The 27,691-nt window shown below is 37.3% G+C and overlaps 2 protein-coding genes across 3 annotated transcripts in view; one reads left to right on the top strand and one right to left on the bottom strand.

Moving 5' to 3' along the window:
• Positions 1 to 10,059, top strand: LOC134658620 (uncharacterized). The gene is made up of 5 exons (XM_063514272.1): positions 1 to 6; positions 908 to 1,012; positions 3,695 to 3,748; positions 8,982 to 9,043; positions 9,921 to 10,059. The coding sequence occupies exons 1-5, from the start codon at positions 1 to 3 to the stop codon at positions 10,042 to 10,044; spliced, it is 351 nt and encodes a 116-aa protein (XP_063370342.1). The 3' UTR covers positions 10,045 to 10,059.
• Positions 10,060 to 18,436: 8,377 nt separating this feature from the next.
• The window catches only part of LOC134658846 (sperm surface protein Sp17), a 247,923-nt gene continuing 238,668 nt past the window's right edge, over positions 18,437 to 27,691 (bottom strand). The window contains exons 4-5 of one of the 2 annotated variants that reach the window (XM_063514517.1): positions 24,270 to 24,376; positions 18,437 to 18,737 (exon numbers count right to left, since the gene is read on the bottom strand). In XM_063514517.1, the coding sequence (XP_063370587.1) occupies positions 18,630 to 18,737; positions 24,270 to 24,376 (215 nt within the window). In that variant the 3' untranslated portion in view covers positions 18,437 to 18,629. The remainder of the gene's footprint in view (positions 18,738 to 24,269; positions 24,377 to 27,691) is intronic. The other variant, XM_063514518.1, reaches the window with a different exon arrangement.

A 27,691-nucleotide genomic window follows, 5' to 3' on the forward strand; every position in this document is an offset into this window, starting at 1 on the left:
ATGGCGGTTCGTATAACTCTCGTACAATTCTCGATCGACCTAAAAGTTTTATGACTTAAATTGCTTTTTCTTATAACTTATTTTCGAACCAAAAGTATGTTGTGAAACAATATGAAAACTTGGATCTTAGTTTTTGTAATAAACGCCATAATTTGTATAACTAATGGATACTTTACTATTAGACCAGTAAGTTAGCCGAGTTTTATTTATAATTTACGTAAGAATGACTCTCTACAATATGCCCGTTCGTTGAATACATATACCGTCAAACGGGGTGAATAGAGATAGCTGGGGTGAATAGGGACAAAACTTAAAATGTGATGTAGCTGACAATTTCTTAAAAAATACCACAAAAATTATATTAGTCGATTGAAAATATTCCTAAGTTTTATATGATACGATTTATGTGGGTATTTTTTAAGAAATTGGCAGGTAAATCACATTTTAAGTTTTGTCCCCAACCATCCCTATTCACCCTGGTTGACGGTACTGACTTAACAAATTAGTCTTCGAAAGAGTTTTTATTAAGCAAAGCAATTTAGGTGCAATGCACGATCCGCCATACTGACATTGTCTCTGAATGTCAATTTACTAGTGACTTTTGTTTACATAGTTAGGTAGCAAGTTCCATAGAATGACACTTTAGATTTGCTTATCGGGAAAGTCCCCAATAAGTACAGTCTAAGGTGCTATAATAGCACAAAAGAGACGTTGTAAAGAACTGCTTTTTAGATCTAGTCGAATTAATCTAAATAAGATTTACTTTCTCCTTGGATTGGAATAAAGAGATAGACAGTCTTTTGAGATTATTCGGAGATCCAGGTCCTCTTTGCAAGTTCGAAGAAGGAAGGAAGATGATATAAATGCGTTGTTATATTTAATTATACCTCATAATTGATGATTTCAGTCACGGCACCGTCGCAACGCCGTTGAAGGAAGTCTAGATATAGTCTCCAAGAATGTTCAGCCTATTCATGCTGATGTTAAATCAGAAATGACGGTCACTGAACAGGTAAATGTCCTTACTCTTTATTGATCATTTCACTAGAATATTGCTTACCCTTTTCCTTTTTTGATAAATATAACTCACGTTAGAACGGGACGGGTCCGGGCTGAGGCGACACTACAGTTTTCTATAGAAAGCGTCACGTGATCATCGATAGACAGCTATACTACAGAATGAGAGATGAATATCGTTATCTCATTCTATCAAATAGTGTCCCTACTTACGTAAGTAAAACTTACAAACAAGTGTATCTTAGGCCATAGAAAACGAAGCGTCGGAAGCCTCAGACCGAATCGGAACCTATCTAACGTGAGTAATTGAAATTGAAATCTTTGAGCAAAAAGGAAAATAAAAAGACAAAATCCGGCTTTTTAGCAAAAGTGTGAAAAGAGTACCGTTCGTAAACGACATTCTGGTGGAATGCTCCTCTAACCATTTTTGTTAGCGACGGAAAGTTGTCAAAATTGAGACATGAGATCGAGAAGTCAAAATGGAGATGGAGTATTCCAGTGTGACCCGAAAGGGTCCTTTTGTTTAAGAGGGGAAATGCTTTACGCATACCACCCGGCGCGGGGACGGGCCGGGATGGTTATGTGGGACTCCCTGTCGTGGGCTAATGAGACCCCAGGTTTACCCACTAAAACCCCTCTGTTGCCGCCTCACTGCTATACGGCGAGGTTCCAGGAACGCCGAAGTACTCTTCCGCAACCTCGCCAGACCCGAAAGGGATTATCCCCAGGCTACCTCGATCCTCACACAGTTTGATCGCTCTACTGCCCCAGAAGTATAAAGCCTAAGTCAGGTAAAAAAAAGATAAGATATGTACCAAAAGAATGACTATAAAAATAAGCCTTGGTAACTAAGCCTGACACTCTTTCAGATGGCATGCAAACGTAAAAAGAGTTCGTACTGTGTTGGTGCGTAAGATATCCCAAATGGCATTCGATCGATTTTGGAAAAACCCATTTTGTATAATGAAAGTCGTTTCTTGTCGTAACAATATTTCGCGTTGGCGTTATTGCTGTGCATTTTGAATTGGAAATTGATAAAAAGAATACCTAACAATTTAGAAATCAGTTTTTAAATTGCTTTACAAAGCCTACAAAAGACAATAGCTTAACTTGTTAATCCACTTTTTACCAGTTCACCTGACTGTCTCCATTTACCCTTCACTATTTTTTAAGAACCTTCCAACGCTCTGTTTAGCTTCAACCAACTATTAATCCTATTCCTATGTAATAAGGTTACTCTTTAAATGATACAATTAAAAAAGATAGGAGTTTGTAAAGGTAATTAGTAGACCCCGGATTCTTGCCGCGATGACGTGACAAAAGGGTGATTTGGGGAGTAAATGGAATGGTAGAACAAGATAATACTTAAATTATAAGATAACTATTATCATTGATAATAGTTAATTCTAATATATACACATATTATATATACCATTTCCTGAATGGAACTGTGGGACGAAATAATTGTATACCTAAAAAATATGACGTACTTTTTTATGTTATCTTATAATTTAAGTATTATCTTGTTCTACCATTCCATTTACTCCCCAAATCACCCTTTTGTCACGTGATCGCGACAAGAATCCGGGGTCTAGTAATTAGGCAACTGTGCTTAGACAAAAGCGTAACGTTCAAATCTCCATGTATCACAATATTCACAATGAGGTTTTTGTTCGTCCTTTTGTGGAGGGACCCATATTATTAACACGTCACGGGTTGATATATTGTTGCGCGGTATCCTATATTTTCTAAATTACGCTATACGCAGAAATAGAATGAAATAGGTATAACTTTTAAAACGGCAAATATACTATAAAAGTATATTTTAAAATAAACACACACATGATGCCACATGTGAAAACTAATATGGAACCCGATATGTCACATTAAACCAATAGATAGGTACCGTAAAATGGGGTGAGTAGGGTCAAAACTGGCATTCAAGCCTCGATAACATTTTGTTTTTACGTATGCAAACTGAATGGTGTAGGTATATAATAAGTGTTCCGGACGTTTGTATTTTAGTTTTTATTTTATTTTGGGTAGTTCCATTTCATAACTTTGACGATAAACAGGAAAATCCACCTCACCTCGTAGTCCCTCGTATTTGGGGTGAGTTGGGTTTTCATACAAAGGTGATTTTGGAAGATTGTTGGATCGATTTTTTTTATTATGAGTATTACTATAGCTCCATTTTAAATTGGATACATTAGTTTTGCCTTAAAATCCCATCTCACCCCCCCAACTCTCACCGCGAAACCTACTCACCCCATTTTACGGTAGGATAGGTTCGTCAGGTTGATTCAGGTGCCCGAAAGGCAATCTATCCAGAAATGGCTCCATCGTTAGGGAATGAGACAATGATTTTCACGTTTCATGATATGCCTAGGAATTTCATGATCTGTCGGATATTATACGATCGGCCGCCGACAAGGATAAGAGCTCAATCAAAGAATAAATAATAGCCCTTAATTTTAGATATGACCTCGGGAGAAACGTTTAGGTCGTGTTGTGTGCTAGATACACTTCTAAATATCAAAATGTGGTTCGGATCTCAATTTCACAATAATATTATGGGCACCTAATATTTTATAAGAATCATTTACTTCGTAAACTCGTGAATAGTCGTGATACTGATATATATGATAGACTTTCAGAGAGCATTTTTTTCTCCTAGCCCACATCACGGACTACTCACTGCACCTTCGAATCAACCCTTGAAACCCTTAAAGTATGTATAGAACTACCATAAAACCAACTTCTTACTTATCATCATTCGCTAGCCATTATCCCATTCGTTTGAGCGCAGCCATCGAGTTGTTATTACTATAGAGACGACATACCAAACTATGAAATTGTCGCAATCACAACCTGTACCACGCGACCAAAACGTCGTAAGCGCCGTGAAATTAATGGCGCTTACGCGTTTAGGTCGCGACATTCACGCTCCGCTTCTATGGTTTGATGTCAAAACGGCAGCAACTCACGGCGCAAAATACTGGTCCTTTTTATTCGTGTACGTTAGTAATACTTAATAGTTCAATGGGCGCTGTATGTATTTTTACGTCCGTCATCTCATCATTTACTCGCGTTCGTTTCATATTATTTCTCGCACAGTCCATCCACCTTTTCCTCAGTTTCCTCTCCCGTTACTTCCCTCACATTCATAAGTACCTTTCTCGTCACATGACTTTTATCCGCATCAACTTCTTACTAACTTATTTTACATATTTACTCTTCTTCGACGGGGTAATGAATGCATGGGTCCATAGGCAGGGTAGAAGCTTTACATCACGGGTCGTACTTATTTGTCACCACATATCTAAGCAGTATTAATGGTTTCCAGCCGTGCTCGAGCGGCTACGTTCCTTCGCAAATCGAGCCAGGGCTAGCTAGTTCTTATAAGCTCTCTGAAGTGTTCAGGAATTGCATATTATGACCGCCATTGCATCATTTGATCAAACACTCAATGAAACGTCATCTGGTACTAGAAATGAGACCCGCGAAATAAGATAAGATAAGATTACTTTCTGTGCTGTTAGATAAAGACCTCTAAGAAGTGTTAATGGTTTCCAGCCGTGCTCGACCGGCTACGTTCCTTCGCAAATCGAGCCAGGGATAGTTTTTCAGGTAACTTCTCTTCCAGTTCCTTGTGGCTTGGCCCAATTCACAAGAAATATCTTATTAAATAATGATTTAATTCCGGCATAACCCATATAATATGTTTTAGTCACAAAACTTAAATACTAAAGTTATAGAATACAATTTCATAGAACCTACCATGCAAAACAGTATACTTAGGGCTAGTACAATACAATTCCGGGTGAGCCATACACTACTTTATCAAGTACTTTTTTGCATTCTGACACCTGATTGATCGGATTCAGCCTAAAAGCTTAAGCAAAAATTAGATTACTTATTGAATAACCAAACCATTAACACTTTAGAGAAAAATCATTTTGTAAAACCTAATTATTTCATTTACAGCCTTAGGTTACTTTTTATTTGTAAATGTTATAAGTAAATTTTCCAAAACGGGTTTTTATTATTGGCAGTGTGTAATTTAGAAGTGGCGCCTACATGGTGGTTTGACAGTAAACAAATGTCAAAAAGGGATAAAAAGTGTTATGATCTTATGATTGCCTCGCTGTCATCTTATTGTCACGAGCACTATGTTTGTGTTATGCTGTAAAAACGCTCCCGCTCCCGCTGCCGCTCGTAAATTGCCCCACGAGCTTAGATTGTGTTTCACTTACGAGACGTACAAGTTTGTTGTTTGTGTTTTGCTGAAACTCGCAACAATAGCTCAAGTATACAAACATAAATACATCTGAATATATCTTCTCATACTGGCACAAGTCGGTGAAGGAAAACATCGTGAGGAAACTGGACTAATCCCAATAAGGCTTAGTTTCCCCTCTGGGTTGGAAGGTCAGATGGCAGTCGCTTTCATAAAAACTAGTGCCTACGCCAATTCCTGGGATTAGTTGTCAAGCGGACCCCACAGGCTCCCATGAGCCGTGGCAAAATGTCGGGACAACGCGAGGAAGATGATGATACTGGCACAATAAACGACTCACGCTAGAACGGTCCGGGACCGGGCCGAGGCGTCCGACACTTCGTCTTCTATAGAAAGCATCACGTGCTTTCCATAGCAAAAGAAGCGCCGGAAGCTCCGGCCCGGATACGGCCCGGTCTAACGTGAGTCATCCTTAAAACTTCTCCCCTCGTAACGCCACCAGGGAGTTTATTACGCGCTCTAAAGGTCCTCAGTTAATAGGGATGATGACACATGTTGAATTTTATAACAAAATTTAGTAAAATAGATAGCAAATGAGCAATTTATCACAATAATGTGGATATTAAAATAAAATACGGAAATGTTACAAAAATACAGGACTTGAAAGATTCCAAATTTTAAGTTTTTTTTAACTTCCAAAAATGATAAAACTAAGGGTACCTTTCGATTCCTTACATTTTATCCAAAAAAATATTGTATAGCAACTATACTTCGTTTTTTTTAGCATTAGAAATTTGGTAAACAATCTTGATGTGTCTTTTAATTGAAAAACACATTTTAAAAATAAGTTACGGTAAATATGTAACAATTATGAATCTAATACGATCTTTTATAGTCTTCTGATTACATAAGTAATAGTTATTGATTTTTAAAAAGTGTTTTCAATTAAAAGACATGTCAAAATCGCTTACCTTCTTTCAAGTTCTTTCTAATGCTAAAAAAAACGAACTATATATACATAAACGCAATATTTCACGGACAAAAACGCAATTTTCTTGTTTTGTCCATACTACAAGATGGGATCTCAGTGACCTTGACGTCACGTTCACTTATCCTTTTCTGAGGGGCGTTTCGCGAGTGATGTGCGACTTTCGGACTTTGCCTATAATTTCTGACTTTTGTGTTGTTTTAATGATGATGTCCTATATAAACATTTGATGCTAAAAACAAACCCGATCGATTGATACCATAAATGAAAATTAGTCATGAAGGTAGCCTATTAGGGTCAAAGTTTTAAGACCTTTAAGTTTTGTGCTAGTATTTACTGAGACAAGTTGTGGACGTGACGCTGGCCACTTCATCAGGGCGGTGACAGCAAAAACAAGCGTAGAACACAGATGTTGAACAGTGCGAAAAGTTGTAACTTTTGTAAGACAAATGTATCGTAATATAGCTTATATTTTCCATAACAAAGATAAACGGAGAGTTCAAAAAGACCGAAAGTTATATAGTTAGTTCAAATGTATTTTTGATTAATAAATGACTACATGTATAATAGGTTTAAACAATGTTACTTTTACCCTAAATTCAACTTAAACTTGACATTGATACTTTATGCCAATAACTAGATGCCGACAAGCCAACAACCGTTGCAGCGAGACACAGCGATTCGTTCCCACCTATGGTTTTCGCCTTAGCCGAAGCCAGTTGCACAATGTCGTGGTCAAGCCGTTACCGTTCACACACGCTGCCTTGGAGGATATAATCAAACGGAGACGCCATGTCTGTAATTTTCTGTACAAAACAGTCTGCCGATTTTTGCGGGGGAGGGGAACGTCAAATGTATGCGTAACGTAAAAATAGCCATGTCAGATAAACGTCAGTCCATACATTGTGTATGACCGTTGGCCGCCTATTTTCGACAGAGGGGAAAACCTGTTAATGGCTACTCCGTTTAGTTGTATCCTCCAAGCACGCTGCCTTGCACGTTGGAGGCTCTTCTGGCCTTCTATCTTGTGGTATATATCGGAAAGCTTGACATTAACCCTTCTGGCCAATAAAGACTGCCTGCCTCCTATAGTTCATGCACGCATATAGTTCATGCACGCTTATCTACTTCTATACTAAGTGTAAGGCCTGAGTGGACGCTCGAGTTGGGCGTGCAGCGGGGTGAGGCGTGCGGCGTGCATGTTAAACAAATGCAAGCGTATAAAAGCGGCCTTAGTGCACGCTGCTCAAGCCCGACGCCACGCAGCACGCCCCGCCGAACGCTCCGCTTCGAGCGTCCACTCAGGCACACTACTTCGTACTTACCGAGTAACCATGAACATTTTATAACTGATTAGACCTACCGATCCACTCTCTAGTTGTAGTATCTCATTTGCTGCTTTTCACATGCTGCTTCGAAAACCAGGATCTACTTTCCAGCTTTTCCTTCCTCCACTTCTCACGGCCTTCGTCATATCCTCTTTGACTATTAAGTTAAGATTGTTGTTAGAGTCCGTGCGGAAAGAGAAGAGTCGTGGAATGTATTGGATCCCATACATTTCACGACTCTTCTCTTTCCGCACAAACTCTATCCTTGTTTGGTCATAGAGAAACCCTCTTTTGCTCACTCTCTTTTGCTCACAGCTTGATGAAGGTATGACGAGTAAAGGGACTGAGGAAGGCGGGCGAGGGGGCTGAATACCAAGTTTTACAACGGACGCCCCCTTAGTCTCATTACTCGTCATGCTTTCATTATTTCAAGCATTTGGGCTAATAGCCAGTTGTATGGAGTGATCACTCTATGCTTACTTATTTCTCTATGCTTTTGAAAGGGGTCTTTATTATTTCCCATAAAGTATTAAGTCATAATGTATTGTTTGTGCGCATTTTCGTTAGTCATAATTTGTTTGGTTTAGAAATGAGTAACTTTTCAGGATTGCCATAAAACGAACCTAACCTTAACTAATTTATCTATATGATAACCTTACGAAAATCCTGAAAAGCTATCGGTTTCAGTTTTAGGACTAATGATAACATTATGACTTAAAACTTTATGTGAAACAAAGGGGGGGTATAATGATTACTGTTCTAAGTCTTCCTATGTGCAACAGCTTACCCCGGTCCGTCCGAGCTACAAGCTCTGGCTTATACAGCTTTGCTACAGAACTACGGCTTTGCTACAGAACCACAGTTTAATACTAACGACGGAAACGCTCCACAAAATACACTTTAAAACTTCTTTAATACTAATGTTCTCTTCGGAATTTTGAATGATTGCGCATGATTCTTTCTTTTTATATTTTCGCGGTGGTAATTTTAGTACAATCTATTAATGAAATGCACTTTTTATAGATAAAAGGCTCCGTACAATACGAGTGCTTACTGCTCTGATACTTAACTAAACGCAAATGTCTGTTATTTTAAACAAAGATATTTAATTTTAATTCATAAAAAAACCTATTTACTTACTTAATCTTTTGAAGTACCTACTTAGAAAAAGTTTTACGTTGGTTTAACGTACACGCACGTTCCAAGTTTACATTTTAAGTACCAAACTGTGTTCAAGAAACAATTACCAACTTCGGTATTTGCCAGTCTGTCACAGGCATTTTCTTTTTGTTGGAAGCATGTTACTTTGTAACTATGTAAGTATCTAGTTAGCTAGTTATACTTACAAAGTTTCTCATTTTAATGTAAGCTTAGATACCGTTATTACAAGGAGGTCTCTTCTTTCCAGGTCACACCACCGGTCACCATCTTTCAGCAGTCGCTCCGGAAATCTCTGCCAGTTCCTAGCAGGTAAACGTTACCTAGGTACTAATTAAAAAAAAACCGGCCAAGTGCGAGTCGGACTCGCGCACGGAGGGTTCCGCACCATCAACAAAAAATAGAGCAAAACAAGCAAAAAAACGGTCACCCATCCAAGTACTGACCCCGCCCGACGTTGCTTAACTTCGGTCAAAAATCAGGTTTGTTGTATGGGAGCCCCACTTAAATCTTTATTTTATTCTGTTTTTAGTATTTATTGTTATAGCGGCAACAGAAATACATCATCTGTGAAAATTTCAACTGTCTAGCTATCACGGTTCGTGAGATACAGCCTGGTGACAGACGGACCGACGGACGGACAGCGGAGTCTTAGTAATAGGGTCCCGTTTATACCCTTTGGGTACGGAACCCTAAAAAGTATCGCTTGCTCGTACTCGCTATGCTCGTGGTTCAATTTTGGAATCTTTCGCTTGCTGGGGTAAGTATCAATATTAGCATGAGCGGTTAAACAACAACTTTGTCCCCTTGTAAAACAAATAGCTAACTTCCTAGCGCACTAACTAGCGTTCGTGGTCAACGGGAAACTGCGGAATATACTTTTGAAATCCTTTTTAGAGAGAGATAAAATTGTTTTTACTGGTAAGATCGTATTAGGTAGTATCGTAATATCGGCTACCTATAGGACAGGTACTGCCTAGTGTAGGAATCATGAATAATTTACTCTTGGTTCATGTTATTCGAGTGCCTGCTTATGCTTTATGTTTAATATTTAATACTTTACTACATATGAATTATTACCTCACTGAAATAAACGACATAATAAAACTTACTAAACCTACTACACTACACTAACTTATGCTTCATTTTAATACTTATGTTTAATATTAAACATTTTTTTATTTTACAGGTTAGAGCTGATCAGAAGCATCAGCCGGTTAGCAGCCGTAGTAGCGCTGGCGTTCACAGCTCTGGTGGAACTGTACCCCGCGTTGGCTCATCTCGTTAACACTTTTTATAGCTTTATGGTATAAATTCACTTTATACAATGAGTGTTTTATTCTGTTTACCCACAGAGGACGGCACTGAGCGTAAGGTATAGGTACATACCTACCATTTATACCTAAGATAATTATCGCAGCATCAGTCAGTTAGCGGCCGTGGTAGCGCTGGCGTTCACAGCTCTGGTGGAACTGTACCTCGCGTTGTCTCATTTCGTTAACACTTTTTATAGCTTCATGGTATAAATTCACTTCGTACAATGAGTGTTTTATTCTGTTTTGTATCCTGTTTACCAACAGAGGGTGGCACTGAGCGTAAGGTATACATACATACCTACCATTTATACCTATATTAGTAAAATAATTATCGCAGCATCAGTCAATTAGCAGCCGTGGTAGCACTGGCGTTCACAGCTCTGGTGGAACTGTACCCCGCGTTGGCTCATCTCGTTAACACTTTTTATAGCTTTATGGTATAAATTCACTTTGTACAATGAGTGTGTCATTCTGTTTTGTATCCTGTTTACCGACAGAGGGCGGCACTGAGCTTAAGGTATACATACATACCATTTATACCTACTAGTAAGATAATTATCGCAGCACCAGTCAGTTAGCGGCCGTGGTACTCGTGGTAGCGCTGCCGTTCACAGCTCTGGTTGAATTGTACCCCGCGTTGGCTCATCTCGTTAACACTTTTTATAGCTTTATGGTATAAATTAACTTTGTACAATGAGTGTTTCATTCTGTTTTGTATCCTGTTTACCAACAGAGGGCGGCACTGAGCTTAAGGTATACATACATTTATACCTACTAGTAAGTAGTACTTTAACGGCTACATGTTAAATTTACATTAGCTACATTTTTGTTTAAATATAACAACGATAAGAACACGTTTAATGTTTATACTACGTCCTTTCATAATTGATTTTATAGTTTTATAGTAATGATCTCTAAACATTGATTACAGAAGTATATTAAGTTTAAATGTCAGTTATGGGGGCCATCATGGCTGGGGTAGTAGTTTTGGTATGTTTGCTTGTTTTGTCTAATTTTCACGGTGTTTTTTGTGATGAATATCAAGAGGTAAGTAAATTTAGAATTATATCCTATTTATTAACATACCAATGTAAAGTAAATTATGTGTTGACGTGATAACGTCTTATAAATCGATGAACACCGGTAGCATACACGAAAATGTGTCTTTAAATGTGTGTATTTTAAATAACCCACCTATAATATACAAAAATGCAATTTTGTAGGTAAACTGGGAATTGAAAAACAATCTGCGAATGAAAAGATGCGCTGAAAGTGACAATCAATACCCAATACACAATATTGCAAAAATCTTAAGTAGTAGAACAATAGAACCAAAAGAAAACATTGTCCCAGAATCAGTAACTAAAATAGTGCTTCCAAGTTTTCCAACCAATGAAAAAAATGAACCAAGAAATGTAAATAACATACTTATCGATATAGCAACTATTGCTCATAATGAAAACAGTACTAGAGGAATTGAAAAAATCAGACACTTGGTAGACGAAATAACCAAGCACAATGACGAAGCAAATGTTATTAAATCTTCGAATAAAGAACAATATCCTACTAATGCGAAAACAGTTTTGAGGTACATTGAACCAATAAATGACATCGAAACAAAAGAAATGGTCAACATGGTTTCTCCTAAAAAACCTACAAATCATACAGAAAATGGCCAGCTTGTAACTAAGAATGCAAGAATAGTTATGAAACATTTTGAACCGATAAATAAAAACGAAACAACAGGAACGGTTGACATTGTTTCTCTTAAAAAACCTGCAAAAAATACGAAAAATGAACTTGTAACTGAAAATGCACAAATAGTTTTACCAATAAATGACATCGAAACAAATAAGTTTAACGTTGTTTCTTCTAATAAACCTACTAAACTTGCAAAAACTGAACAGCTCGTAACTAGGAATGCAAACATAGTATTGAAACATGTTGAACCAAGAAATAAGACGACAAAAAAAGAAACCGTCCTTAATATTATTGTTAAAAAACCGATAACTGGCAATCATCAAGATAATAAAGAAACAGAAATAAAAGCACCGAAACCATTGTTCACAAATACAAGAAGGCACGATGGTGATAGATCGGACCATGGTGACGACGGAGCAAGAACCACATCAAAAGGTAAATTAGAACTGTTCTTCAATTCAGAATCAGAAAGAAAGCAAAACAACTGCATCCGTGTTTTGCTTAAAACATAAGAAATATTTAAGTACAGATTAAACAAAACGAGTCACAAACAACAATAAAGCAAAATCAGGAGTAATTTTAAAACTATTACAATTTCAAAATAAAACAATGATTAAGAAGCATTCAGTTTAAATGGATAAATGAAATAATCCGCTAAAAGGAAAATTAAAATTTCAGAAGATTTAAAATAAACAGACATAGCCAAATGGCAAAAGGGAAAAATTGTTGGTAGCTAAGTTTTTTCTTCTGCGAGAATATTTTACTCGACTATGAATGCAATATCGTTTGTAACATAATTTTACAATTACATAGTTTAATTTGTGCTAATTATTTTAAGTCATATCCATATATATTTATATTTCATTCTGTCTAACTAAAGAATTTAGCGTTGTGGTTAATTTGAGTATTACTTTTGATAGTAACGCTTGTTTGAATATAAAATTAAACATAAATTGAAGGCGAATCAAAACATTCGATATCATAACTCAAATATTATTTTTTAACCGACTTCAAAAAAAAAGGAGGTTCTCAGTTTGACCCGTATGTATGTATGTATGTATGTATGTATATTTGTTCGCGATTATCTCGCGTTTGGCTGAACCGATTTTGATGCGGTTTTCAAAAAAGTGTTTCTTACATTCTGGAGATGGTTTTAGTATACATAGATCTGAGCTGATGTTCCCTGGCTGTACCTAGTGGAACTCAGGTTTGGTGCAACATAGGCTCACGCTGTTTTGGTCATCCGTCACATCTTTATGAGCACTTGGGAGAGCAGTACCCAAGATAGAGCTGATGCTGAACCCTGGCTGTACTTAGTGGAACTCAGGTTTGGTGCAACATAGGCTCACGCTGTTTTGGTCATCCGTCACATCTTGATGAGCACTTGGGAGAGCAGTACCCAAGATAGAGCTGATGCTGAACCCTGGATGTACCTAGTGGAACTCAAGTTTGGTGCAACATAGGCTCACGCTGTTTTGGTCATCCAACACGCCTTGATGAGCACTTGGGAGAGCAGTACCCAAGATAGAGCTGATGCTGAACCCTGGATGTACCTAGTGAAACTCAGGATGTACCTAGTGGAACTCAGGTTTGGTGCAACATAGGCCCACGCTATTTTGGTCATCCGTTACATCTTGATCAGCACTTGGGAGAGCAGTACCCAAGATAGAGCTGATGCTGAACCCTGGCTGTACCTAGTGGAACTCAGGTTTGATGCAACATAGGCCCACGCTATTTTGGTCATCCGTCACATCTTGATGAGCACTTGGGAGAGCAGTACCCAAGATAGAGCTGATGCTGAACCCTGGCTGTACCTTTTTAGTGATAGGTAGGTACTTCATTGCATAGAACGGTACTATTCAGGTTGTGTACTGTAGTGGAACTCAGGTTTTGTTGCTACATAGGCCCACGCTATTTTGGTCATCCGTCACATCTTGATGAGCACTTGGGAGAGCAGTACCCAAGATAGAGCTGATGCTGAACCCTGGCTGTACCTTTTTAGTGATAGGTAGGTACTTCATTGCATAGAACGGTACTATTCAGGTTGTGTACTGTAGTGGAACTCAGGTTTTGTTGCTACATAGGCCCACGCTATTTTGGTCATCCGTCACATCTTGATGAGCACTTGGGAGAGCAGTACCCAAGATAGAGCTGATGCTGAACCCTGGCTGTACCTTTTTAGTGATAGGTAGGTACTTCATTGCATAGAAGTACCTACCTATCACTAAAAGCTGGAGAACCCTGGCTGTACCTAGTGGAACTCAGGTTTGGTGCAACATAGGCCCACGCTATTTTGGTCATCCGTCACATCTTGATGAGCACTTGGGAGAGCAGTACCCAAGATAGAGCTGATGCTGAACCCTGGCTGTACCTAGTGGAACTCAGGTTTGGTGCACCATAGGCCCACGCTATTTTGGCCATCCGTCACATCTTGATGAGCACTTGGGAGAGCAGTACCCAAGATAGAGCTGATGTTGAACCCTTGCTGTACCTAATGGAACTCAGGATGTACCTAGTGGAACTCAGGTTTGGTGCAACATAGGCCCACGCTATTTTGGTCATCCGTTACATCTTGATTAGCACTTGGGAGAGCAGTACCCAAGATAGAGCTGATGCTGAACCCTGGCTGTACCTAGTGGAACTCAGGTTTGGTGCAACATAGGCCCACGCTATTTTGGTCATCCGTCACATCTTGATGAGCACTTGGGAGAGCAGTACCCAAGATAGAGCTGACGCTGAACCCTTGCTGTACCTAGTGGAACTCAGGTTTGGTGCAACATACACACTTTGTTTTGGTTATCCGACTTGTCGTCGTCTGCCTATGTTGCAGAGTTCCACTAGGTGGGTCGATGAACTTTTTTCTAACTGCCTTTACAAAAAGGACGTTCTCAGTTTGACCCGTATGTATGTATGTATGTATGTGTGTTCGTGATTATCTCGCGTTTGGCTGAACCGATTTTGATGCGGTTTTCAGAAAAGTGTTTGTTACACATTCTGGAAAAAGTTTTAGTGTACAGTACATGGATGGTTTGAAAAACCAATTGGACCCGGTAGGTGGCCATGCTATCGGTATACCTACCAACAAATTTAAGTTGCTGAAACCGATTTAGATAAAATAGTGGGAGTGGGAGCAATATACATACAAATCGTTTAGCACCGAAACGTCATATTATGTTGTGATGCAATTATCATCGAGTTAGGCCATCCCCAACATTAGTAGGTAGTTACTAGCCCAAAACTAAATGGAGAGCCTAAAAAACTAGTATTTTAGCCCAAAACCTAAAATAAATGAAGTACCTACCTATCACTAAAAAGTAAAAAATAAAATAAAATAAATAAAAAAGAATTAAAAAATTAAAAATAAACAAAAATAAACCCAAAATAAAATAACTTAATATAATATCTTTTTTTAAAAAAGGGAACCGCCTTCAAAAAACCAACCCACTGAAAAGCACAAAATAATTTCTATATGGCACTCCTCTACGTGTCCAGTCCCTATCCCGTCAAAAGCAAATTTCTGCCAAAAAGTAATTAATACCTAATAATAAGAAAATGAATAATCATCCGGGTAATTACTTAGTTTTTGAAGGCGGTGCCAAACCAACAAAAACATTCTTTACTACCAATCAGAAAAAAAATACGAGTACGTTGTAGTACCTACAAGAACTAAATTAATGAGTAAACCAACTATGTCTTTATAATGCAAGTAAGTGAAGCGTTCGTTCTTCGTTGTCTAAAATATCGGTTCTCAAAAATTTTGGTTTGGCACCGACTTCAAAAACTAAGTAATTACCCGGATGATTATTAATTTTCTTATTATTAGGTATGAATTACTTTTTGGCAGAAATTTGCTTTTGACGGGATAGGGACTGGACACGTAGAGGAGTGCCATATAGAAATTATTTTGTGCTTTTCAGTGGGTTGGTTTTTTGAAGGCGGTTCCCTTTTTTAAAAAAAGATATTATATTAAGTTATTTTATTTTGGGTTTATTTTTGTTTATTTTTTTAACTTATCAGTTGAACATTTTGTGATGGATCGAATAATATTTTAACATAGGAGGTCTGTAGGTATGTTTAGTTTTATTTTACAATACAATAGAAATACTCTTTATTGCACACCTCATCACAGAAAACAATATAAACAATACAGAAAAGAAGAGGTTAAACAGCAGGCGGTCTTATCGCTAAAAAGCGATCTCTTCCAGACAACCTTCCTTTTTTTTACCTGACTTTTGTAGAAATAATGTATTTAATTTGGTATGTCCTGCAGTTCAAGCGGTTGTTTTCCCATAAGACTTGTGTAAATTCTCAGCATCATCATGAACAGCATCAATAATTTCAATGGCTTTTAATTATAATTTTAGATGACAATCAAATCGCAATAAAAGAACATATCTATGAAGAAAAATTATTAAGGCGTCCTAATACTCAAGAAAATGCATACAACTGGTACAATGGACAAAGATACAATCAAAATTACGGAAACAGAAACGTATATACAGGAAACGAGGAATATATTGACAATTATTATATTAATGGCGATAATTATTCATACTACAATGGCAATAATGAATATTATACCAATTCGTATCCTTTAAATCAACAAACCAATGAAGTAAACCAAGATTGTACTAGATATACAAAAACTACCCTTGACAGAGATACTGTAATTAGTGTAAAACCCAATGAACAACTGGTCAAGAGTTTAAATGAAGATAGAAAAGAACTAACAAACATACAAAGTCCTGATTTTTACAGGAAATACTACATTGACATGCAGAAGCAGTATTCAGGTGATAATGGAGTTGTATAGATGCCATATCAAGTGCTATCAATGTAAAAAAAATAGGTTCCTATATGAATAAAGTATATATGATACTCAAAATAAGTTTATGACTCTTTCTTTTAAACACATCCTCAGCTTCACTTTTGGATCCCAAAATGTATACCTACAGATATTTTAATTTTTTGTAGTTTTTTTTTGTACTTTTTAGGATCCCATGATGGTCGATGGTCACAAGGACAGTCATATCGCAGAGAGCTAGTGATTATTGATATACGCATGATTTTTGAAAAACGAAAAAATACCGAATTTGAACAGGGTTTTCTTTTCTCACAAATTTATGATCACAGTAAATTTTTGAGGAAAGAAAACTATGTGTAAACGTTAGCTGTTATTGTAGATTTACGAGCGTACATATTACACAACAGCCTTTTGTGACTCGCCTCGAATTGTTGTCCCAATAACCCGAGTCTAGTGCATTGGAGCATTAGCAATACATCTATTATATACTCATCTATTATGTAGACTTATTTAGATCTAGGCGATCCATATCTTGTGCGTGCTCGATCGGAAATAGGATTGGGGTATGATATTTATATTAAACGAACGTGAGCTGATCCAAGTTTATTTATTCCCAGTGGGTATGGTATGAATTCTGTCCATACCTAAACTACAAACACGTGTAGAGTTTTAGAAAATTCAAGTTGGATAACTTACCTTTTGGGTAGGAGGTTTAGATAGGGGTCGGCAAATCGTGCGATTGCAGCTTTTCAAGTCATCCAAAAAATTAAAATATAATTCTTAGGCCACTAAAAACAACATTTGCGTGCAACATGAGCTTCCTAAAACCGATTGACTGTGATTTTTACTGCGGATGGTTCTACTTCTCAAGAGTTTGACGACCCCTGTCAAACCCCCCCCCCCCCCTTTTGAGGAAATAAGACAAAATAAAACACTGACACATTATTATAGGCGAATATTAAATATTTATTTAACAAAAATCCTAATGTTCTCCAGCAATTTACAGGAACAATCAGCGGAATATAAATACGATGAAAAACAAGACAAACATATAACAATAAGAATTGAAAATGGAATAACAAATTGTTAAAACCAAGTATCTTAAAAATGTTAATATTCTTAACAGAAAGAAAGCAGTTTGTCTCTCGCTAAAACTATTTAAATATCTTACTCTACATTATTCTAAAATAAAATCTTATATCTTCAACAAACATTGAAAGAACTGGAATGTTACAAAAGAAAAGCAAAATGCATGAAATTCAATATCGTTTCGCGAAGTAGTGTTACCAAAAGTTTAGTAAGAAAAGACGGGACAGTTAGAGGTCCTAATATTACATAATTTATTATAAATAGTTCAATTCATTCCGATTTAATTCTACTCTTTGGTATTTATGAGACACGTCAACTCAATGCCAATTTGCCAATAGAAGATAGTAGGTATAAGGGTAAAAATTGACATAGTGATACATATGAGTAACGAATTGACATATCGTTCACAATTACTCATTATATAACTAGTAAACGGCTCTCTGACTCCAACCACCCAAATAACAAAAAAAGAATCAAAATCCCTCGTTCTACAAGCTTTCTTTTAACATCACTCATACACGTAGTACAAACTTTACTTAGTTTGGGGCTAGGTCGAATTGGTATGATTGTCCCCATATATTTATTTACCATCTAATATCCCATTAAACCTGAAGGTCAATTCCTGAAGGCTATACGTAGATTGAAATATAATTGTTTCAATGCTGCTGAAATGTATTTAATGTCATTGGCAGAATGCTTTACAAGATTTAAGCTCAATAAAAACAGTAAAAACTGTAAAACGATACACTTTGTAGTATTCTGATTCAGTGAATGCGTCATATGATTTATAAAAAAATCTTAAAGCAAGTAAAAACTAAGATAAAATACGTAAGCTAATGATCAGAAATCTGAAATTGACCTTCGGAAATCTGAAATTCATCTACAAGGTCGTTAAAGCTACATAAAAGCTCGTCGAAGAGAGTTTTGAAGACGCAGTGGTTCAGGAGAAAGTAAAGCCGAGACTTGAAGCCAGAGACTCATGGTCACCCTAGTTGGGGACATCCTTGCGGACTTTGTGGCCGCGGAATGAGGCCTGGATTTTGGTGGCTGCCTTGTTCAGGTTGGGATCGGTGAGATCGATCTTTTCTATGTCTTCCTGTAAAGAAAAAGTTCGATTATAAAAGTGGAATAGGATACCCAATTAGTGCTTTGAAAAATGTTTGTCTCAAAATCTGAACAAAACCATTTAAGCATGACTGACACTTATACTCTCTTACACACATGTGTATACAGGAATCAGTAAAGCGAGATAGTTAGATTGGTAGATATTAAATTAACAACTGCATCCTTTTTCTTAACTTTAAATTTAATTTGTAAAGAGGAATGAAGGTGAATCACGCTACAACGGTCCAGGCCCGGGCCAGGGCGCCCGGCACTTCAGTTTTCTATAAAAAGCATCACCGTGATCACCGATCACCTGTAATAGAAAATGAAGTGTCGGGCGCCCCGGCCCGGGCCGTTCATAAATTACACCCATAGGTCGTAAAGTTCTTTGTCACATATAAAATTAACGTGAAATTTCGTTCTTATGCTCTTAATGTTCTTATGCGTTTTCGTACTTTTCGTGCTTTATTTCTGTAATTTATTCTCCTGTGTCCATTTTTAGGGTTCCGTACCCAAAGGGTAAAAACGGGACCCTATTACTAAGACTCCGCTATCCGTCCGTCCGTCCGTCCGTCTGTCACCAGGCTGTATCTCACGAACCGTGATAGCTAGACAGTTGAAATTTTCACAGCTGATATATTTCTGTTGCTGCTATAACAACAAATACATACTAAAAAGATAATAATATAAAGATTTAAGTGGGGCTCCCATAAGTCCCATACAACAAACGTGATTTTTGACCGAAGTTAAGCAACGTCGGGCGGGGTCAGTACCTACTTGGATGGGTGACCGTTTTTTTGCTTGTTTTGCTCTATTTTTTGTTGATGGTGCGGCAACCTCCGTGCGCGAGTCCGTCTTGCACTTGGCCGGTTTTTTGTCACTATTAAATACCTACTTGTATTTAACTTTACTCTCAGTATTTCCTAATTTCTCCATATAAATTATTAACATGAAAATGCATTTCGAAGAGTCACCAAAAGTACTTAAGTACATATGTCAAAACAAATTCGTAACAACCAAAGTTGTCTGTTCTCATAAACGAAACATGGAAAACAACTTTGAATCCCAGGTGCAAAATTAAATACAAATACACAAAGCGGTTCAAATTAAGTTATCCTCAATTAAGGTAAGTTTCTTTGCAACTTCGCTAAGTATTTATACTTACATACTTTCCAAGTGTAATCTTAACAAATCTTTTGAGAAGATTTATCATTAGGCATTATTTATTATTAAGTAATAAATTAGATAAATTAGTAAGTTTTCCAACTCCAAAAAGGGTTGCATTCCGATTTCATATTCTTCAGATTCATATTATACTTGCTATGGTTTTGATCTTTTTAAAGAGGCAACAGGAGTGGTTAATTCTGCATACAAACCAGGGATGTTGCGGATGCAGATTTTTAGGCACGATTTTTCGCTTTGTCCTTATCGCACTAGTTTTAGGAGCCGCTTCCGTTAGCGAGACGGATATATTTACCTACCTAAAATATTTAAATCTCAGCTCCCGTATCCTCTTCACCTTGTATATCGCTGACGCTGTTTTTTGCATCCGAAATGAATTGAAAGTCGTGCACGAGTTGCAAGACGATCGTCAAGGTCGTATCAAAACCATAGCAAACGGTTAAATTGAAATCGACCGGTATATCAATAAACTCTAAAATTTAATTTTGATACTTCTCCTTCTGAAATCGGGTAATGAGAGGAGCCAACATCCAACAACCACTGATCAAAATCATCAGTCACGATGAACACGAGAAAATGGAGACTAAATTGCTCGTAAGTAATAACAGGCGATCAACAAGTCTTTCTCGCCAAGAAGCAATCAATCTTGGGTTCTAATAACACTTTTCTTGTACGTTGATCAAAAATTTCAACCCGTTTTTGGGTTAAACGTTCGGGAAAACCAGCATCTTTTAGAATAAAATTTAACGTTTTTGTTACACTTTTCTAAGGGCCACTTGGACCATCCCACTAACCCGGGTTAACCAGTTAAACATGGAGTTACCATGGTTACCAGTTGGACACTGGGTTAACGGTTTAACTGCCTAACCCCGGGTTAGTGGGACGTTGCAAGTGGCGCTTATACTTTTATCATACAAGTTTACAGAAGTAGGTTTTAAAATGCCAATAAGGATAAAATACGAAAATTTGGTGCAGCTTGTAAAATGGTGCCTTCGTGTTAAAAAAATAATGAAAACTGTTTTACACGAAATTAATTTCCGTTAATCAAATAATCACAACCACTAATGACAGAAATTAATCCTACAATCCATCCCAATTTGGCCGGGTAATTCCACCAAAAACGGCCAGCCATTAATCTCATTCACTATAGAGTGGGGTGTTGTGTTTCGTAGAAATCCCCCGGGCAAAGATTGGCGGTTGATACGGGCTTTTAGACAAATTGTTTAGAAATTTAGTTGCCTGGTTTGGGATGAACCTGGTTTTATCCCTACGGATTTAGGACACGTGCTCTCAATGGATTTGTACAAGAATATTCTCAGTTTGGTAAATATATAGCTCTCAGGGCGATTAGTGCTATTGTGAAATCGATTTTCTATTTAGAGTAGGTACCTATTTTATGTAATCATTTAAATCATTTAGAATAATTATTTGTTGCATCGTTCAACTGTTTGGAAGATGATACAAAAGAAGAGATGGGATTTTCTATAAGAAAACCTAAACAAGTAAATTTAATTGTTATTCAGTCAATTTGGTTCGTACGGGAAAACAGCGTAGGAAGTTTCTGAAAAAAGTTTATCGAACAAGTAAAGACCTTAGGAAACCTTATGTGGACCAAACAAATGTTATGGAAATCTTTAGGGGAAGCTTTCACCCATAAGTAAACGTAATTCTGCTGATTTCGAACGCTTACTCGCAAATAATGACGTAATCGTATCAGAAATGACGTATTTGCGCAGACAATTTTAATCATTTTAAGGATAAAGGCAGTCTGTTAAATTTAATAATGCAATGGGATGAAAGTCTCGAAGAAATAAAGTCATATGTTACAAATACAAAGGATTTAGTTCTAAGCTGGGGTAAATTTTTAAACAACTGCATAGTTTAATAAGGAAGCAGTATAACAAGTGTGTAACGGAAACGCCCGAAACTGCGGTAACACCGCAAAATTTTTGGACAAAATTATTTAACATTTTCTTGCAGTAGTGTCGCGCTGCAATACTGCAGCAGTCATGATTGGCTAGTCTGAACCGAAACAGTACCTTAACTAAGCTAGTTACTAGGTAACACTAAATTTGATTCCATTTTTAGGGTTCCGTAGCCAAATGGCAAAAAACGGAACCCTTATAGATTCGTCATGTCTGTCTGTCTGTCTGTCTGTCCGTCTGTCCGTCTGTCTGTCCGTCCGTATGTCACAGCCACTTTTCTCCGAAACTATAAGAACTATACTGTTGAAACTTGGTAAGTAGATGTATTATGTGAACCGCATTAAGATTTTCACACAAAAATAGAAAAAAAAAACAATAAATTTTTGGGGTTCCCCATACTTCGAACTGAAACTCAAAATTTTTTTTTTCATCAAACCCATACGTGTGGGGTATCTATGGATAGGTCTTCAAAAATGATATTGAGGTTTCTAATATCATTTTTTTTCTAAACTGAATAGTTTGCGCGAGAGACACTTCCAAAGTGGTAAAATGTGTGTCCCCCCCCCCTGTAACTTCTAAAATAAGAGAATGATAAAACTAAAAAAAATATATGATGTACACCATGTAAACTTCCACCGAAAATTGGTTTGAACGAGATCTAGTAAGTAGTTTTTTTTATACGTCTTAAATCGCCTAAATACGGAACCCTTCATGGGCGAGTCCGACTCGCACTTGGCCGCTTTTTATTTCATGCACCTATGCCCGGAACGCCAATGTTTCGTGTCGTACAGAAAAGACATGTATTTTCTGAATGTCATTTTAACCAAGGTTAGACACATCTTTTATTAAGTTATACTAGTTAAACTATATTTTGTTTGAAATCTTCTTCATTGCTTTTCCGTTGTTCAAAAAATTGTCGATGCAAATATAATTACAGAATTAGTTTTCAACGGAGCGTTTATATTCAACTTATATACTGGTTTTAACATTACTGTGATTTCAGTACGTTTCTTATTTCAGCAACATCTCGGCGTAAACTCAAATCCTCGGGGTATTTTTGGTACAAACACGAGTAAAAAGGCATTTTTAATATCTCTATTCTCTCCACCAATCCAAAGTTATTTTTGTTACTAACTGATAAAATAAATGATAATAATATCGTTTACGGCTTGTATGAATGATAATTTAAACTGTCTATAAATATAATAAAGAACAATATAAATAAATAAAAAATAAAAACTTTATTTTCATCATGTTAACGTGTTTTATAATGCTGTGTATCTTATCAAATGGTACCTTAAGGCAAATATCTAAAATCGAGTTGTAAATTAAAATGGCAACGACCACGATGATATTAATGATGTTGACGATAAAAATAATGATGTTGATGATGAAGATGATAACATGGATGATGAGAATGTTGTCAATGATAAATAAATAATAAAAAAGCCTTTTATTTCTTGCATATTACAATGTCAAACATAAAAAATCTACAATACAATTTATTTAATTTTCTAATAGTCAGTTTTTAGTAATGTTTGGTCACTTATGTACATATTGTTATGTTTTTTTTTTCACTAAGTATATTTAGCAAGAACCCCTTCTCAGGTAAAGGCCTCCTCCAGAGTAAGCCGGTCGGATCTATCCTGTGCTTTTTGTATCCAGTTTGTCCCTGCAACCTTTACTATCTCGTCCGACCATCGTGTGTATGGTTTGCCGCTGTTACGCTTTCCTGGTGGTCCTGGCCATGTCGTTACTTGTTTTGCCCATCTATTGGACTTCATTGTCAATGATAACTAACCATATCTTGCAAATCCTGCACTTTTTTGCTACATAAAGCTATAGCGATGACTATGATAAGGTTAATGATGTTTATGACGTCAATAAAGGACATAGTTGATGCTGATAATGATTAAATCGATGCTGACAATGAAAATATCTGTAATGTTTTCACTGTTATTTAATGTGTTTTATGCTTGATATATTCTAGTATTTCTCAACTTGTTTGTTATTTTTAGCACCTTGTACGGCATTGTCTTTTAGGTTATCAGTATCTGTCACACCCGTAGGCCAGATGGCGCTGGCAGCCACCGCAAGTGGATGCGTTCAGTTTTAGGAGGCCGTGCCGTACAGCTGCGATCGTGGCCCACAATAAATGGACTCGCCGGAAGATCAGCGCAGACTCTCAGGTCAGCATTATGCTGAGGCGAGCCCATTTCGTGGTAAACAATATGTACTTAATTATGAATTTCTAACCTTTATCATGTTACTTTTGTATGTTTAACTAGTTTATGACGAAAAAATAAATGATTTATGATTTATTTATAATATTGACGTCAATTATGAAATTAATGATGATGGTAACAATAATGATGTTGATTATGCCAATAATGATAATGATGTCAATGTAGACTAACCTTATCTTGCAAATCCTGTATTTCTTTGTCCTTCTCCGCCTGGGTGACCTTGCGCGCCTGGTGGCCGCGGAACGACGCCTGGATCTTCGTGGCGGCGTTGCACAGGTCTGGAACAACAGACAGACGTATACATGAGCATGATTTTCACACATCATTATTTACATTAACGGAACCTAATCTCCTTCCTTTGTAGGTCTCAGTTATGTTTAAAACCAACGAAGCAAAAACCACGTGTACGTATACGTACATCTTATACCTTTAAACGAGCAATTCTTGTATATATTTCGGGGATCTCGGAAACGGCTCTAACGATTTCGATGAAATTTGCTATATGGGGATTTTGGGGGCGAAAAATTGATCTAGCTAGGTCTTATCTCTGAGAAAACGCGTATTTTTGAATTTTTATATGGTTTCCGAGCAAAGTTCGGTCCCACAGATATAAATATTGTGTGTGTATCAGGGATGTTGCGAACATCCGCATCCGCATCCGCAACCGCGGAATTTCCGCATTATTTTCAACATCCGCATCTGCATCCGCATCCGCATAAAATCGATGCGGAGCTTATGCGGATGCGGATGTCGAACAAGTCGGTACAGGAACGTCTTAGCGGCGGCGTAAGTGCTAGGTAATTTCGTCATTACCTATAACGAAATCGTCTAGATCCAGAAAAGTCGGCCAAGTTACTGTTTATTAAATATAATGCACCTATATTCTTGCTCAAATACTAAACGTTTCGTTTTTTTTTAAATAAAAAAATACAAAAAAATTAATATTTGACGTTTTCTAAGTACTTAATCTTGACATCCGCATCCGCATCCGCGGATGTGAGCCTTTAAATATCCGCATCCGCATCCGCGTCCGCGGATGTGAGCCTTTAAATGTCCGCATCCGCATCCGCGTCCACGGATGTCAAAAAATCTGCATCCGCAACATCCCTGGTGTGTAATATCCATATATTAGCGTAAGCTGTTGCTCGTAAAACGCATGTTCGACCTCAAACGCCACAGTTAACTAGACGACACTGTAGCCCTGGTGTTTTCATGCAATATCGTGACGCGACGTGCGCGTTTGCGTTGCCATTTTGTATGGGATTTTGAGTTTCCAAAACGTCCCGCTTGCTGTTCAAAATCCCATACAAAATTTACGCAAACGCGAACGCACGTCACCCTATCGAATAAAATTTACACTAGGGGTTCTGAACTGCCAACTTGACTTAATTAAGTATATTTTGATAGTGAGTCATCGTGATTTCGAAATCTCAAGAGTTAATTTAATTAGGGGAGATTTTGGGCCTGCTTAATTTAGATCATTAGGATATCTCGTACATTAAGCATTAACTTCATGTGTTTCGCCTATATTTTTAATTTCAATTAAGCCGCGGAATCCGTTATTTAAGTTTATATTGAAATGTTAGTTTATTTTAATGAAACAATTTTATTTTATTTATATGTTTTTCAAATTCGAGGGGGAGGATGACACCTGTCATCTCCATATAATTTATTTTATAACCTAAAAAAGCAAAATCTCGCACAGTTGTATTGAAATGACAGGTGTCATCCTATCCTTCGAGTTTGAAAAACATTATATAATAGTGCCTATTCGGATTTTTAGAGCCGACACTTTATACTAGGTATTCATAAACCCTGTATTGATTGAAAACAAATAAATTGATAGCACTTAATTGAAATTCAATATTCTCCAGTTGCCAGCCTAATGAAGTCTGAAAATAACTAAAAAGAACAAAATAAATACAGACAACAGAATATTTAATAAAGGAATCCCAAGCTCAGAATGTGATTAGGCAGCTCCGCTTTCAATATTGTGATTCCCCCCGAATGTCAATCAAGATTTCAGAATTAATTTTCGAATAATATTTTGATACATGTTTCGGGATCAAAAGGTTAGAACGAGGAACGAGCTTTATTTTGTTATAACGACCCGCCCCAGCTTCGCACGGGTTAAGAAATTATACATAAACCTTCCTCTTGAATCACTCTATCTATTAAAAACCGTATCAAAATCAGTTGAGTAGTTTAAAAGATATAAGCATACATAGGGACAGACAGACAGCGGGAAGCGACTTTGTTTTATACTATATGTAGTGATAAGCGATGACTCACGTTACACCGGGCCGTGTCCGGGCCGGAGCTTCCAGCGCTTACTTTTCTATGACAGATGACAGGAGATTACGGCTTTCCATAGAAAACGAAGCTCTGGAAGCTCCGGCCCGGACACGGCCCGGTCTAAGGTGAGTCATCCTTTTTTAAGAATCTACCATATTATCCCTTGGTTCGGATAATCATAATCCCCTAGTTAGAGGCAAGATTGTCCCCCAAATGTTTGGTGCAGCGGGATAATTTCGACTGGTAATTATATAGTACAACTTTGACTACCGAACACTACTACTGTAGATTAGATATCTGGGTTTTATTTTTTCAGACAAACAGACTTGTTAGCATTTTCCGTTTTTAAATGGCAAACGTTCAAAAGTTTTCATTTCAATCGCGGTATCTCGATTATTTCCTTTTCTGTTGTCTCTTGTTTAATTGTTTTGAAAGCGAGCCAACGCAATGTTTTCCTCTTTAATAAATTTGCTATTTCACTTGATTGTTTTTCTTTTCTTGCATAAATTACCTATAGCTACGATTCTTATTAAGGCCATGTTGGGTAAAAGAAACATATATAGGTAGTTTATTTTGCTCAGAGCAAGAGAGACAGTATGAGAATTCTCTACAAATGTTTCTCTTGTCCTGATATTTCTTTTACTTATACTAATATAACCTTTAATATTACCTACTAGTAACTCTGTGTAAGCCACGCTAGAATAGCTTTAAACTGAATAAAATAGATGGCTCCGCTATTTTGAATTTTCCTACATCTGAATCGACAAAAAAACTATTTAATTATCGAACCTGCCGGCCTAACCAGGGTGACAATCTTCGCCATCGAATCGCTGTGTCTCTCTATAACACTTCCAAATTAGTGTGACAGTGACCGTTGCGTTTCGTTCGCTACGTAGCGTAAAGGGGCTCACTGATTAATAGTCCGCCGGATGGTATCGGCGTGTCCGTTGTTCGGAACTGTCAACTTTTTGTTCTAACTGACAGGCCGGACTGGTAATCAGTGGGCCCCTTTAGCGATTGGTATGTTGTCTACGGGGCCTGCTCAGAAAATCGCATGAGAATCGGTTGAGAATTGCAACCTATCTAGGAGAACATTCGGACATACGAAAGCGTTTTTTCCCAAGCTGAAACGTACAGCCATATTCGAACTTTAAGATACGTCAAAGATTAGATGTAGAAACGATGTCAATGTCAAACAAGTGTCAAAAGTACACAAAAGTGTCAAAGTACAAAAGTAAAGTAGTGGTTTTGTTCGAAGAAACGGTATGGCTGTAGACGCTTAACTAACGCTTGATCTA

The sequence above is a fragment of the Cydia amplana genome, chromosome 23, assembly GCF_948474715.1.
Source record: "Cydia amplana chromosome 23, ilCydAmpl1.1, whole genome shotgun sequence".
Classification (NCBI taxonomy): Eukaryota; Metazoa; Arthropoda; class Insecta; order Lepidoptera; family Tortricidae; genus Cydia; species Cydia amplana.